The sequence below is a fragment of the Ictalurus punctatus genome, chromosome 2, assembly GCF_001660625.3.
Source record: "Ictalurus punctatus breed USDA103 chromosome 2, Coco_2.0, whole genome shotgun sequence".
Lineage (NCBI taxonomy): Eukaryota > Metazoa > Chordata > Actinopteri > Siluriformes > Ictaluridae > Ictalurus > Ictalurus punctatus.
Genome location: NC_030417.2, coordinates 34,229,997 through 34,246,325, shown reverse-complemented (window position 1 = coordinate 34,246,325; position 16,329 = coordinate 34,229,997). Strand labels below are relative to the sequence as shown.

The following is a 16,329-nucleotide window of genomic DNA, read 5'->3' as shown; positions in this document are numbered from 1 at the left end:
ATGGTGTGTGAGTGTGTGCGTGACTGTGCCCTGCGGTGGGTTGGCACCCCGTCCAGGGCGTCCCCCGCATTATGCCCAGAGTTACCTGGGATAAGTTCCAGGCATCCCCCCATGACCCTGTGTAGAATAAGCAGTATAGAAAATAGATGTATAAATGTGCCTTTTTTTTTTTTTTGGATGTGCCATTTTTCAGCAAAAGGGTGAAGGCCTCTCTTATAGCATTTTAGTTCTGCGAATTTTAGTTCTCCCAACGTCACCTTGAAGAGCCGAGTCGACTCATTTGTGAACGACACATTCCTAATCATGCTTCACCTTTTTTCAGACTTCTCTAGGGCACACAAACAAAATCTCACAAACACAAACATTAGGTTATAAAATGTAAGTTTATAAAATGTAAACATGCTTTTTCAACTACAGTTATTTAGAAATATCACAAATCTTTCCAGAGAAGATTGGAATTGTACTTATTCTAAAGTCCGTTAAAAAGTATTGTTAGGTTTAAAAAGTCAGTGGCAAGCATCTAGTTATACACACACACACACACACACACACACACACACACACACGTATATATAATATATTGTGTATATATACTCTATATGTAATGCTCACTATAAACATAAAAAATATAGGCTTTAGAAAACATCTGTTACATAACAGTTGATAGAAATGAAACGTTTACAGCTGTGTAAGTACATTTAAATTACATTTTGTAATTGTAGTAGTCCATATTTAACATCACTGCTGATTTGTTCTCTGGTAAGTTACAGTCCTCTGGTTACAGAAATCAGTCCTCTGGGTACAGAAAAGCAAACCTATTCTATTAACAATAGCTCTCATACCTGCACCATAACGTAACTTTCAGTTTTACATTCTGGCAAGAAGGTGGCAAGATTTTAATTTACGACGATGCCAGATCAGTCAACAAGTACAATACCTCACACGTGTTTGAGTAAAATCTACCCTTCATTCAAAACAACAGACTTTTTATTCTGATTTCAGTCTTTTCTATTTGCATTTGTATTAGTAGACGGCTTTAAAATGTCAGACAACATAAAAAAAGGAGTAAGCGGTAGAAGATGGATGGATGGATGGGTGGATGGATAATCTACATTCCGAGAACATATGAGTGGTAAATTTTACTATTCTGTGGTAACGTTAATGTTAAGACATTGAGACGTAAAGTTTTAATCCTCAGTAAGGTTAAACAGAGACAACTTTTATATATTGTTTATATCTTTAAGCAATATTTAGTTGTAAAACCTCTCATATAATAACATTTATAATACTCATTAATTTTGTGTTACATTCTCAAATTCAATATGCAGTTTTATTCATCACTATACCCAACGCTGTTGTGTGTTATAAAGTGCTCAACTGCTGATTGTATCTACTTCATATAATCAAATACTTGTGTGGAAGATTTGTTCATTTCTGACAATAATTTAGTCATTTCTTGGTTAACGGCCTTTCAACACATTCCCAGAACGTTCCATGCTAGCTAGCTTAGTCTTGCATTGTCTTGCATCTACACACCCCGGACTACTACAAAATGGCAAGTATCGAAACACTAATAAACATCATTTAAACAGTGCATTATCAGGCACTTAATGACTATTTGAGTGTAAATAAAATTAAACGTTAAATTACAAGAAACACTTCATTTAAAAAATTTTAATCGAAAAAAATCGATCAAAAAAATTGTGTAAAACGTCAGACCGTTAAAAAATAAAAATCTCAGTCTGGCAACATTGCCTCTATGGAAGCTTAAAAACATCTCTGACTACATAATGCAACTCTGTCCTAGAGAAACAGGAATCTATCGATCATAGTAATAGATGTCAATCACAGCCAGCTATCATCTAAAGCCTGTCTGGAAGCCCTGGCCACGGAGACGCCACGTCTGCGTTGAGCAACACTCTGGAAAAGCACAGATGTTGTGGGATCTTGTGTCTGGACGTTACACTGCTCGTGGTTCTTTGGGATTGAGTTCGGGACCCGGGCTCCTCTCTATCCACCTGGGCAGGACGTCTTCAGAATCTAGGATCACTACGAATCAAGGTCTGGACGGTTTCAGACTTTCCCCATGCGCTCTTACACTGTTTTGATGGGCTTTCCTCGGCGCGTAACCTTCACGTGGATGAAGAGCGTAGCTGGAGAGAGGCTCGAGCCGTCTGCTTTCAACAAGTGAACATGACGGTAACCTGGAGGAGAAGGACACAAAAGAACAACATATAATGAGTCATTTACAGTTATTCTGAGCAATGCGATTTTTATGAAATTCTCCTGAAGTGTTTGATTTATGAAAGAAATACACGTGATATGATTTATCTGATTATAGCTACATTTAACATTGTGGAATGTCGAAGGAGTTAGTACCGGTTATTATTTATGGTATAGCAGCTACAAACATTCCCTCAGCTGAAGACTTTCTTGTGGCAGAAAACATAAAGTAACTGCTTTATCTCTGACACTGGAGACTCCTTCCGAAAATTCTGCATAAACGTCTCGTACGGAAAACCTCACCATGGAATTTGTCTTACAGCCAGTACTACTGTCAGAGTTGCTGTTAAAGAATATTAATCAACACCTTCTGAGCAATCAGAATAGAAAATTCAACACAGCTTTGATATAAGTTGTATTAATGTTTCTTCTGAATTATCAAGTCAAATTTCAGATGTCTTGAGCATCTGGTAAATAAATGAAAAAAATAATAATGTGCAGTCGTTCTCTTAAGATTATATACGCCTTGCAGAATCTGCAAAATGTTAATCAGTTTAAAAAAAACTTTTTATGTTTATGTGATAGTTGTTCACGAGTCCCTTGTTTGTCCTGAGCAGTTAAATTGTCCACTGTTCTTAAAGAAAAATCCTCCAGGTCCTGCACATTCTGTGCTTTTCCACCATCTTCTGCATATTTGTCTCCTTTCCCACAGCGGCTATATGGTGCTGAGATCCATCTTTTCACACCGAAGACGACTGAGGGACTCGTACACGACTATTATAAAAGGTGCCAACGTTCACTGATGCTAAAAAAAAACACACGATACATTAAGAGCCAGGGGGGTGTAAACTTTTGAACAGGATGATCGAAGTCAATTGTTATTATTTTGTCTTCTGGGAAACATGTAAATATCTTATGTAGCTTCTGAAGGGAAGTACTAATTGAAAAAAAAAGATCTTTAAACAAAATAAAAACAAATTACACCAATCATCCTGTTCAAAAGTTTACACCCCCCTGGCTCTTACTGTATCGTGTTGCCTTCTTGAGCATCTCGTGAACGTTTGCACCTTTTGTAATAGTCGTGTGCGAGTCCGTCAGTCGTCCTCGGTGTGAAAAGATGGATCTCAACATCATATAGTCACTATTGGAAAGGAGTCAAATATGTAGAAGATGCTGGAAAAGCAAAGAATGTGCAGGACCTGGAGGATTTTTCTGAAGAACAATGGGGCAGTTTAACTGCTCAGGACAAACAAGGGACTCATGAACAACTATCACAAAACATAAACACGTCATGTTGTTGATCATCCAGGTAAAAACACATAGGATTAAGAATCAAGCGTGTGTAAATTTTTGAACTGGTTCATTTATGAGCACAGCCGGATGCTTTCTATACAAATATTTTTGTTCGAGAAACTATGTTCTGTAAGTTAAAGGTTCAGTTTGTTATGTACAAATATCTATCCTGAGCTCTAATAATCAACAATTAAAGACACCTTAGAAAAACTGTGGTTCATACAACTGACGTGCATTGGATCTGGTTAGTTTCTTCGATTCAGGCTTCGAGCTACATTTTTCTGGCCCAGAAATAGGCCCCGCCCCCGAGCTCAAACAGAGCTGCTCAGATCTGCCTCTTTTCTTTAAAAAGGCAACTCCTGAAGTATACATATATATAAGAAGTATACATGTACATAGTTCCAACTCAGAAAATGAGGTGTTAAAATTGTGTTAAAATGACAAACTGCTTATTTAAACCAGGTTTAAAGAACACATTTGTGGCACAGCATGCTTGTACATCTTAAACATATCAGAAAACAAAAACAAAAAACACAAGCACACACCTGTGCGTAGACTGTTGAAGGGTAAGGTGAACTGGCCGACAAAGTCGTTCTTGCTCGTGTGGTCATGATCCTCCACCACAAAGCGCACCAGGGCTAGGTCAGGAACCTGCAGCTGAAAGCTCACGGTGCAATCCCAGCGTGGATTAAAACCTGCAGTGATAAAATACACATTGTGTTGTGTGTTAATCCTCAGGGTCATTAAGGGACACAGAGGAAATTGGATAGCGTGAAGAATCTGTGCTTGCGTAATCAGGTTTGATGGACATTCAAAGGTGTTGGAGCAGATGTCTGGAATATGATACTAAAGCCTGAGATATGGTGTCACTGCCACGTCACTGATGAACCGCCAACAGAACAGGACTACCAAGTGACATGAGCAACAGATGCATAGTCATTTGAAAGTGCCAGCTTTGCAGTACAACATACAGTATTAGAGCATATTATAATGTTTCTTATATTAAACATGAAGTTAAGAGGTGAATAAGACAACTACTTTGTGGTTTATAGAGTGTTTTGTGCAGCCATGGACCTCTTTAACTATAAACTGTAGCTCCTGCCATTCTGTGCTCAGTGGTTAAGACGTTGGGCTACTGCTCGTAAGGTCGTGAGTTCAAACCCCAGCACTACCAAGCTGCCGCTGTTGGGCCCTTGAGCCCTCAACTGCTCAAATGTATAAATGAGATAAATGTAAGTTGCTCTGGATAAGGGGGTCGGCGAAATGCCATGAATGTAAACAAAATACACAGAGCCCCTCAGTATAGATTTTTTATGAACATAATCCAACTATTCAAATAGTTATTTAAATATGTCATATAATGTTTTGAATATTTATTGGAGACTTGTTATTGAGAACACGTTTTTATTAACATTATCATTTATAGGCTACTTGTTTGCTGTTGTTGTTGTTGTTTTTAATTATTGATGTTTGGATTAAACACATTCATTTGATGGGACCAGGCAAATATTGTAATAGCTATAAAACATAATAACTTTGATAAAGGTTTGTGATTTCTGCCATTATTCATAAGTATAAAATAAGAACAAAGATTTGGACCCCCTAGCTATGCTTCATGGACCTCATGGTTTGAGAATCATTACTACAAACAAGAGCTTCTTTACAAAATGTTTTTAAAGGGTTTAGTCAGTGATTCTGGTGTAATAACCCAAAATCCAAACAACCCAGGTACTCCTTTTGTATTCTCCTTGTCCTCACTGGCTGTAGTTTATAACAGTTGTTTTTTTTTCCCTCCCATTTTACATAACCTGTGGTGCCATCCAGAGACCAGACATTTTTCCATCTGAGATATTTGACTGAGGCTACTGAGGAAATTACAACGATTACGGTATCCTGTCCTAAGAATTGCTGGACGAACCTTTAAAAAAAACTCTGACTCAGCATTTTGAGAAAAGGAGGGCTGTACCATTGTTGTTGATGCGTTGAGTTTTGGCACGGGCCTTATCAATAGACACTCCATGGATCTCCACACAAACTTGAGGGTCCACGATGGAGTTGGGTTTGTCTGTGTTAATCTTGGGTAACTGCTGGGCAGAAATCACCTGCAAACGACACGAGATAGTTATCAACCTCATGAAACCAAGTGGTAGGAACATGATTAAGCGTTTTAATAAAAGAAAGGACTTTTAAAGATAAAAGATACAACCACTACATATAGAAATAGTATGAAAAATGTCAAATCCTACTGTAAACACTGAAATTAAAAACACGGTGTCTCTTTAACTTGTTCACAAACCTCAGTATTAATATCATGGGTCATACTGTATTTGTACTGTATTAATGTTGCTGACCCTTATGGTAAGTTGAGTGGGTATGTGTCCAGGGCCTCCACCGGTGTTCTCTGGGTTGAAGTTGGAATTTGGCTGACACAGGAAGTCTGGTTTCAGCACGTAGCCACATCGCCCGTTGGGCAGGAAACGACCCCGGTTCAGATCCATCTGTTCCCCTGGTGTCTGGAAGTTCAGAGCCACTGGAAAGGAGCGAGGAAGAATCGTCATGCAAATTATCCTGCTGTTCTTTTTGCTTGACCTCTAGCAAATATAATAATAGATAATGCTTTCAGGTAGGTGGTTTAGGAGTTGTGGAGTGAGTCTTACCTAGCTGACATCCTCCATTCCACATGTCCTGTGGGTCGTAGTTAGAGGACTGCAGCCTCTGGCCTGATGGGTAAACCCGGCTCAGCTGTCTACTGTTCTGTGTCACAAAAAGCTTTCCTATTGAAGGTACACACACACAAATTATATGTCGTAGACATGTTGTAACCTTTTCATTAAATCCCAGGATGACAAACACATTCTATAAACACACTTTTTCCCCTTACAGACATTCCTAACATATTATACTATAATTTTATCCATCTATCCATCCATTTTCTGTGCTGCTTATCCTACACAGGGTCAAGGGGGAGCCTGGAGCCTATCCCAGGGGACTCGAGGCACAAGGCAGGGGACACCCTAGACAGGGTGCTAATCAATCGCAGGGCACAATCGTACACACATTCACACACTATGGACAATTTAGAAATCAGCCCTAAATCAGCCATCGATGCATGGATTTGAACTGGGGGAGGGAACCGGAGGAAACCCCCGATGCACAGGAAGAACATGCAAGCCTCATGCACACAGGACGGAGGCGGGAATCAAGCCCCCAGGTATGGAGGTATGAGGAGGTATGAGGCAAATGTGCTAGCCCCTAAGCCACTGTGCCCCCCCCTCCCCCCTTAATTTAATATGATATAAAAATAATTGTCTCTTTTCTCCGTCTGGGAATTAATAAAGTATCATTTTATCTTGTCTTAATTTTATAGGAGATATAAATAAATATCCCATTACACAACGTAAACTGTGTTTGTGTGTTTAAATATGGGGACCTGAAGCGCCGCGTGCTCTACATGTCTTACCCGAGTCTTTGATGTGCTTGAGTGCTTCATTCTCAGAGAAAGAGTACATCACACTCGGGGGTCTCTGACGGGCCACGTCGAATCCAGGAAACGGCACACTCTGGCAATACACCACCAGCTCACTCAGCTCGGGACTTATCTTAGAAGAGCTCACTGGCTAAAAGAAAATGAGAAAACACATACACACAGATATTTATTCATCACTTTCTTCATTTAGACATGAGGTGGATGTAGGAGCAAACTCCAGGATCAACATGCATTATGCCTGGGCTGGATCAAATTCATCAAATACGCATATTTAACATACAGAGACCAATATGTAATTTTTTTTTCTTGGGATGCTTCAATACTGATACCGGTATCAGCTATCAGGTATCTGTCTGATACCATGCTTATTTACAAACCGGTGACTTTAATAAAATAAATATGTATTTCATAAAAGAAATATTTAAAAAAAAAAAAAAAAAAAAACAGCAATTAAAAAAATACAACTAACAAAAGCCAGGGAATAATATATAGTAAAGATTTATACACAGTGGGGATGTCACACATATCGGTTCTTCCATCGATGCATGAAAATGTTTTACCTGATTTAATTTTACAAATAACCTTTGAAAAATATAATTTATGTTAATGTTCGAGGTTAAGGTTCAAAAAAGGTTAAGGTTCAAAAAACCCCAAACAATAACCAGAAAACAGATACAGAATCCTGGTTAACAGTTAAACAGTTGAAGCCATCCCAAACTCATGTATCCACACTGCAGAAAAACTATACCACAGCAAATGAAAATATAGGCAAATTTATCTAATATTTATTATTATGACAATATTATAAATCAAAAAGAAGATTATTCAGCCTGTTTTTAAATGCCTGTTTTGCTCATTTGAAGCGTTACCTTTTTTGTTATTTTGCTTAATATTGCTGAACATGTTTAAAATGATCTGCCTGTAGAACAAAACTATTCACTCTTGAACGTAATAACAACAATGTCTAGACATAGATTTAATAATCAGATTTTTATAGTAATTCGATTTAATAGTTAATCCTCCCTCTCTCCAGTGTAGAAGAAGAACGAAGAAGAAGAAGGTTGAGTACAATACAATAAATATTATTATATTATTATATATATAAATATATTATATATTATAATATTATATTATTATTACAGTACAATGAGAGATCGAGAGAGAGAGAGAGAGAGTGAGAAAGAGAGAGAGAGATCACATTCACATAACTTTTATTATTATAATTGTTCAATTTTATTTTTAGTTATTGTTGTTAATGTCTAATTGTGCCTAATTTATGAATTAATCTTTATCATAAGTAAGGACAGTATTTAATGTTAATTTAATCAGCGGTTTCAGGAATCCTCTGGGGGCTTTGAACCATTGCCCAACGGATACAGGGGTCATACTGTACATCCGAATTATTTCCACTTGCTAAAATTTCATTTTTTTTGCAGTGCAGCTACATAAAGACATGTAGCAGCATCCTTTCACAAAAACATCCATTAAATGCTGGGCATTGAGACTTTGGACTACAGTAAGACCAGCACAGGACTCACCTTCCCAGACTCCTTCTTGATCTCCTCATCTGAGAAGGATGAGAAACTAGCTGAGCTGCCCATCTTTTCTATCAGACCAGTCAGCTTCTTTGATTTCACCAGGATCCGGCCCTTCAGCGCCTGAAAACACAAATCGGACGTTTTAGGGACTTATAGAGTGATCGTTATTTCAGAGTTGACGGAACTTGACCCGACGCTCAAATGGTTTTGACCGAATGTGGAAAGTGACATGATATCCAAGCGTACACTGGCAACAATAACAAACGCCACCTCTTAAAGACTAGTGCTGATAGGTTTTTCAAAATGACTAAAATATGATGTATGACGTCAATCGCAACATCAAGTGGCAAAAAAAGTGAAATATAATTAAAGGAAATGAAAGAATGTTCAGACTAGAGATTGATTGTCTTTAATAGTGTCGATGATCGTATTCATTTAGCGTCTCGGTCGATTTGTTTCCGGTTGCTTCCACCCACACTCTTGCAGCTGAAGTGTGGAAAATTCATGCAGTTATTTATTCTGTACAGTATTATACCACACCGTTGTTGAATTCTTAAATTTGATTGGTCAGAAGGTGTGGATTAATTTAGTGCCGTACAGTAGTGCGAGGCAGATCACAGGTTATGTTAATATGTTAACGCGTTATGTGTAATATGTTATTGTTTCTATAGCAACAGCTGATTGAGAGGGACTTGTATGGTGGATGATCACTTAATTTACACTTAATAATAAACAAATTTAAAAAATGACCGTGATGTTAATTAACAGAGAAAGTTTTCTGTAAGGAGATTTTGAATTAACATGTATTGACAGTGTCCGTACTTTGTAGCAGTCAGAGATAAGGATAAAGGGGTTGATTGGTCAGAAGTGTGTGTGTGTGTGTGGGGGGGGGGGTGTAACCTCAGGTGAGGGCAGCTGATTAAGTGTCTGGTCGCTGAGAGGTTTGGTGAGTAGAGCTGAACCGAGGATAGAGCGCAGGTGCTGAGCCATGACGGCTTGCTGCTCCACGGAGCAATGATTCTCCAGAGACAAGATCAGAGGATACGGAGACACCTAGAGAGAGAGAGAGAGGGAGAAAGAGAGAGAGGGACAGGGAGAGAGAGAGAGGGAGAGAGAGAGAGAGAGAGAGAGATACGTAAGCATGTGTGTTCATTCTGTTTTGACTGCCACAACCTTTTGAGACTGTAAATGCTGGTCTCACCTTGAAGGCATACTGAGCAATAGTTTCAATGACCTCCTTAAAAGCTATTTTAGAGGTGAGTGTGTGTCCATGGTAGATCACAGGCTCCCCTTTATCACCGTCCCAGCAGTCCAATTCGACACAGCGGCAGCCCTCATTCAAAGCCCTGAGCGCGTACACACATACACAGACACACACACACACACACATGGTTAATTTAGAGCATTAAAAGTTTTGATTGTGTGAGGTCTACTGATCATATGGCATTGTGTTTATGTACTGTGGGGAATATGATAGACAGGTTTGAGAGACGGGTGTTATGAGTGTGTGTGTGTGTGTGTGTGTGTGTGTGTGGGTGTGTGTGTGTGTACGTACCTGATGTAAGGCTCTGTGCTGCTCTCTCCAGTCACCTGGTCTTTAGTGAGGTAGGTGTTGTGAGAGGAGGAGATGTAGTAGTGGGCCAGCGGCCGGCTCATGTCCTGATACACACGTGTGTGATCCGGGTTGAACAGGTCATTTTCATTTGACAGCATGTACATGGTGAAGCCGTTCTGAGTCATGAACAGGTTCTTCTGGGCTGAACAACACATGAGAGAATTCTTAACAACAACATCACACCCACGGCTCCCAGCTTCACCAGCTTCCTGCACCACTTCCCTGAAACCTTCTTACACGATAATCCTTTTCCTCATGAGTGTGTTCGGGGAAATAACGTAATTAATCATTACCAGCTATGTCGTAGCCTTTTCATTAAATACCAGGGTGACAAGGCATTTATTGTGTCAAGCTTTACAGATGTTCCTTCGATATCGGAAGTAACGCAAAAGGGCCGATTAGCGTCAATGACAGACAATTTCAAATTCATGTATCTTCTTTTCAAACGAACTTCCTGTTCATTTTAAGTTTGTTGTCTTGTTGTAGGATACACTCAGTTTTCAGTTTTGATATTTTGGAGCTTGGGGGATGCAAACCTTTTCCTTCAACTTTGTATTATGAGCTAGATATTACCGTTACTACTCAGAAGTGTTTAATTTCCAATAAAGATTTTTTATTCATTAAAGAATCACACTTTTTATCCGTTTATAGTCACATTTAAAGCTCCCCTAACTGCTTAATACCTGGTTTGTGTTCTGCCTCATTTGTAGGTCTCTCTAGATAAAAGCATTTGCCCAATGACTAAATGTGTGTGTGTGTGTGTGTGTGTATACCCCAGTCGTTGAACTCGTAGGTATCGATGAGTTTTTGTGCATGGCCCAGCGTGGCTCCTTCGCCCTGATCACCCAGGAAGTCCCGCAGCTCCGGCGTGGAGAGCACACAGCCGTTACTAGAGTAATGGCGAAACACAGCGTCCAGCTCGGGCCGTCTCATGAGCTCCCGACAGAATTCCTCAATCTCCCCGGGGTCCAAGCGGTTATCATGAGAGCGGTCACACTTCTACACATCACACAGAACAAAAGACAGACCGAGCACGCATGAACACAGCACAGTCGTTATCAGAAAGCAAAAAGTATTAGAACCAGCGCATTACTACGTAGAAAATTCATCAACACCTTCTGAACAATCAGAATCAAGAAGGCAACAGTACCATGGTGTAGCACGTTTGAACACATACATACACGTAAAGAATCATGCTGAACACTGTTTTCGAGCCTCACGTGATTGAAAACAGACTGAAGACAAACGTTGTAGCAAAAAGGTTTCGAAATCAAATATTATTTTCAATAATAACTCCAGCCGTACACACACACACACACACACACACACACAAACCTTGAAGAGCGTGCGTGCATATTGTTCATTCAGGTTTATGTTGATCATCTGGAGCAGGTGCTGGACCTCGTCATAACTCATCTTTCCATCCTGGTTCAGATCGGCTCGTCTCAGATAGCTTCGGATCCAAGTGGCAAAAGTTTAGGATATAAACACACAACACACACACACACACCAGACCCATTTCTGCTTACAAATCCACTCTATTACACACATTTCAGTTCAATATGCTTCTACAGTACAATGCTTAGAGAATTCAACTTGAACCCATTTCTAATCTAAATAAAGAGATTAAACGATATGACTTCTCTCGTTAAGAAGTCATCTGTAATTTTCCTCGGCTTCCTCTAAATCCCCTTTTAGCAGAATGGGACGAAACTAGCAGCTGTTTCAGCTGGAGGAAGAGTTCAATTCTAGGCCAGAAAAACAATGAAAACACAAGTCTGAAACCATTTTTGTTTAGTAGAACATGTTCTGAAAGTTAAACGCCAGGTTTTCTGTTTGGAAGGTGAAGGTGTTTATACAGGGTATCCCAAAAAAGTCCTTTTATCAAAATGTCTTCCAAAATTTTTCATACTTAGTTTATTATATATATATCACATAGCCTTTAAGAACGCCTTTGACAAAAGAAGAAGGTATCGAAATCATTCTCGCGGCTGGATCGGGAAGCTGTCACGAGGTTGCGATGGACCTTAACAGAAAACATGGCGAGCACATCACACACGACACTGTTGCCAAACCTATTACCAAATTCAAAAAGACTGGAAGTGTTGCGGCATGACCGAGAAGTGAACGTCCACAAACATCCACTGACGAAGGCACGACCGATGTGGTGCTTCCGTACACAGTCCGTTATGTATGGAGACTTTTGCGACACCCTGTATAATGTGCACAAATACAGTAGGAACCTTAATGCATGTGTTTCTTTAACGTTAGTTAATAAATACAACAATGTTTAAAGCAAACCATGACTGCATAACATTTTCAGTACATTGCAGGGATGTTCGTTTTGTAACATTACAGCCTAACATCGGTAGAACCTGTCAAATGAGCACTCTAATAATGTTGTCTGGAAATAGCACCTGCATAACAATATTGTATGTCTAGAAATCGTTTTTAAAATTCACAAACTGCACCTTTAATCATATTCAACAACGCAAGTGGAGTGTTTTATACTTGGCTTTAAGACAAGGTCCTGCTATGTCTGCTGTTACTAAACCACAGCTTTGACAGACTCTAATGCATTTCACTGCACATGTTGCAAATCCCTGTGTTTATCTGACTGCAAAGCAGTGGAACCGCCAGGGGCTGGACTTTCGCCTTGCTACGTACAGAAGAAAAAACAGATAAACCTGCAGGTCACTGATTCGAAACTTTCCCTCTCAGTCCATTGACGCGAGCATTTACAAACTGAAAGCAAAGCTGAAAGGATATTGATCGAGCTTCTCTTTCTGGCTCATGTTGCCGACTCGGTCTTTGAGAGTTCGGATGCCCCGGACCCAGCACTGCGCCTCTTCAGGCGATGAGCAGTACAGGTCCAGACTCTTCCTCCCTCCACGAAACACCAGCGTGAAGCACCGAGATTCGGAAACGGAATCGCCGAGCTGACGCAGGCACTCGGACTGGCAACCCTCCCGCACACACTCCACCTCCGTCACGCAGACTGAGAGAGAAAGAGGGAAAGAAGGGAATGGAATTGAAAAGTCGAAGGTGAGTCATCAGACTTACCGTATTTACTGACGTCGCTCATTAGTTCAAGTTCAAGTGGTTTTATTGATCATTTCAACCACATACAGCTGGTACAGTACACAGTGAAATGAAACAACGTTCCTCCAGGACCACGGTGCTACATAAAACAACACACTAACCACATGTGACGACACAGAACTACATAAGATCTACACGTTTTTACATAAAATGCACGTGCAGACGTGTGCTCACAACACAGGACAGTACAATACTACTAAAACAGGACAATATGCACAGTAAGTGACAGTGTAGAGCCGAACAGTACACAGTTCTATTGGGGAAATGTCTGATATAACAGGTAGTGCAGAAGATAGGTGTCGAGGAGTAACAATATCATTTAAAAATGGTATCAGTGTAAACATAACAAGCTATGACTCAGTCTTCAGCAGATTAGCTTATACCAAACATGGACAACATTATTTACTTTAGTTAACATTAGCACATATAGATAGGTAGATATTTACTAGGATATGTACGTAGCTCATATCTGTCACATTTTGACAGTTTTGGTAAGGGAGTCAACAGTAGCCAAACCTGTCAGTCATCATTTGTCCTAAACTGATCATCTTAGGAATAAGAATAGCTAGGAAGGACACAGTGTCCGGGTTTCAGTGTGCAAATGTGTGTGTCCCATAATAGATGCCCCATCTCCCACTAGATCTGTTTAGCAGCTGAGTTTCAACTTTCCTCACAATACTGACTGAACTACTGCACAGATCTGTTCCACAATCAGTCGACAATCTTGCTGTTCTACATGAATTCGGTTCATTTTTAATAAAGCTGGTCTGCAGTCTGTGGTAGCGGGGATTTGTGTCAGACAGCAGTGTTCTGTAACAATGAACTCTTTGAACTGTTGACACTAGAGAAAAAGAAAAATCCCATTTACATTCACTCACACAAAGACACACACACAGGATTCTCTCATGTGGTCTGAAGGCCTGAAGAGCGTAGCGTGTATGAACTCATTTACATTTACATTTATTCGTTTAGCAGATGCTTTTTATCCAAAGCGACTAACAAATGAGGAAATACAAGCAAAGCGATATATCAAGCGGAGAACAATACAAGTAGTGCTACTATACAAGATCTTAAATTGAGTTCTAGATAAGCAAAGTTTGCAGAGTAGAGGTGTAAGAGCCAGACTAAGTATATATATATATATATATATATATATATATATATATATATATATATATATATATATATATTTATATATATATATATTTACATAATGTGGGGGTTGGCATTTTAGTTAGTTAAGTGCTCACGGAAGAGGTGGGTCTTTAGCTGTTTTTTGAAGATAGTGACAGATTCTGCGGTCCGGATTGAGGTTGGAAGTTCATTCCACCACTGAGGGATGGTTAGTTTGAAAGTTCTGGAAAGGGACCTTGAACCACGCTGAGTAAGCACTACTAAGCGTCGGTCGTTAAACGATCACAGATTGCTTGAGGTAACGTAAGCCTCAACGGGGAGCGTTGAGGTAGGGGCGTGCTGTTCCAGACAAGGTCTTGTACGTGAGCATCAAGGCCTTGAATTTGATGCGGGCAGCTACAGGAAGCCAGTGGAGGGAGATGAAGAGGGTGTGAAGGTCAGGCTGTCATCAAAAGTCACCCCAAGGTTCCTGGCTGTTCTTGAGTGTGGTTGAGCTGAGCTGTACAGTGAGGTTGTGGTTGATTGAGGGGCAGGCTGGGATGACAAGAAGCTCAGTTTTTGTCAAGTTGAGCTTAAGGTGGTGTTCCCTCATCCAGTTAGAATGGAGCTTTATCCAGAATTCAGATTCTTTATCCAGACATGGTCCTATAGATGCCAGCTTCATGGGTGCTCTGATAGTTGAGCACACCCAATAGTTCAGAATGAAATATCTCATAATTAGGCCAAGTAAAAAAAAAAAAGCCTGTTGGGGTATAAAGCCAGTGAGAGCTTGTAATTTGAAGGTTGTTTCCAACTACAAACTACAGGGTGTCCCAAAAGTCACATGAAATTTTCACCAGCCATCAGTAATAACTCAAGAAATCTGGAAATATAAACGGTCTGCATTTATAAAATAAAGAATTCACAACATTACAGTTCATAAATAAAGTTATGTGTAATGACACAGTATTGAAAAAGTATTGAACACGCTGAGAAAAAGCAGTTGTCCAAGGCAAGGTAAGGCAAGGAACCAGCTGAAATCCATAAGTAATTATACATCCTATCTGTGCAAATTAATATCAGCTGGGTTAGTAAATTGATGGTCTATAAAAAGGCTTTTTGTTACCAAAGTGTCACACAAGATGATGGGTAAAAGCAAATAGCTCTCCCAAGACCTTTGTTGTTATTGTTGTAAAACATATTGATGGAATTGTATACAGACGTATTTCAAAACTTCTGAATCCTCCAGTAAGCACCATTGAGGCCATTATTCACAAGTGGAAGCAACATCACTCCGTCATAAACCGGCCACGCACAGGAGCTCCTCGCAAGATTTCTGACCAGGGAGTTAGAAGAATAGTCAGAAAAGTACCCCAAGAGCCAAGGACCACTCGGAAAGAGCTCCAGAAACACTTGGAGGCAGCAGCTACCATCGTCAGAGACAAAACAAAAGGCAATGCACTCCACTGCTCACACTCAATATGTTTTTTGAAGAATGGACCAAAATCACACCTGAATACTGCGGCCCAGTATTTTCTTCATACAAGAAGCATCTTGAAGTTGGCATTACAAATAAAGGCTTCTCCACTAAGTATTAAATACATTTCAGTTGGTGTGTTCAATATTTTTTCCTGTGTCATTCCTTTTTATTACACACAATTTATGGACTTTAATGTTTGGATTTCTTGAGTTATTACTGATGTCTGCTGAAAATTTCATGTGAATAGCCTCATTGGAAATATATTTACTGAAAATAATGTTCAATACTTATTTCCCCCCACTGGAATATAAACTAAGCATGAAATATTATGGAGGACATTTTGATAAAAAAAAAAAAAAAAGTGTTAATTTCCCCTATGTATGGACACTTTTGGGACACCCTGTAGTGTTCTAAATAGTGTAGTAAAATAATATGGCATCCATGGTAACAGGAGCCAATGGCGGTGTACAATTTTGAT

At 39.6% G+C, this 16,329-nt stretch overlaps 1 protein-coding gene across 1 annotated transcript in view; it reads right to left on the bottom strand.

Moving 5' to 3' along the window:
* Positions 1 to 364: 364 nt before the first annotated feature.
* plcd3a (phospholipase C, delta 3a) overlaps positions 365 to 16,329 on the bottom strand; it is a 42,032-nt gene continuing 26,067 nt past the window's right edge. Inside the window, exons 3-15 of the mRNA XM_017459689.3 lie at positions 12,926 to 13,154; positions 11,492 to 11,621; positions 10,930 to 11,155; positions 10,097 to 10,298; positions 9,743 to 9,887; positions 9,442 to 9,594; positions 8,542 to 8,661; positions 6,977 to 7,133; positions 6,174 to 6,290; positions 5,868 to 6,046; positions 5,483 to 5,618; positions 4,062 to 4,211; positions 365 to 2,204 (exon numbers count right to left, since the gene is read on the bottom strand). Coding sequence (XP_017315178.1) covers positions 2,095 to 2,204; positions 4,062 to 4,211; positions 5,483 to 5,618; positions 5,868 to 6,046; positions 6,174 to 6,290; positions 6,977 to 7,133; positions 8,542 to 8,661; positions 9,442 to 9,594; positions 9,743 to 9,887; positions 10,097 to 10,298; positions 10,930 to 11,155; positions 11,492 to 11,621; positions 12,926 to 13,154 — 2,054 coding nt within the window. The 3' untranslated portion in view covers positions 365 to 2,094. The remainder of the gene's footprint in view (positions 2,205 to 4,061; positions 4,212 to 5,482; positions 5,619 to 5,867; positions 6,047 to 6,173; positions 6,291 to 6,976; positions 7,134 to 8,541; positions 8,662 to 9,441; positions 9,595 to 9,742; positions 9,888 to 10,096; positions 10,299 to 10,929; positions 11,156 to 11,491; positions 11,622 to 12,925; positions 13,155 to 16,329) is intronic.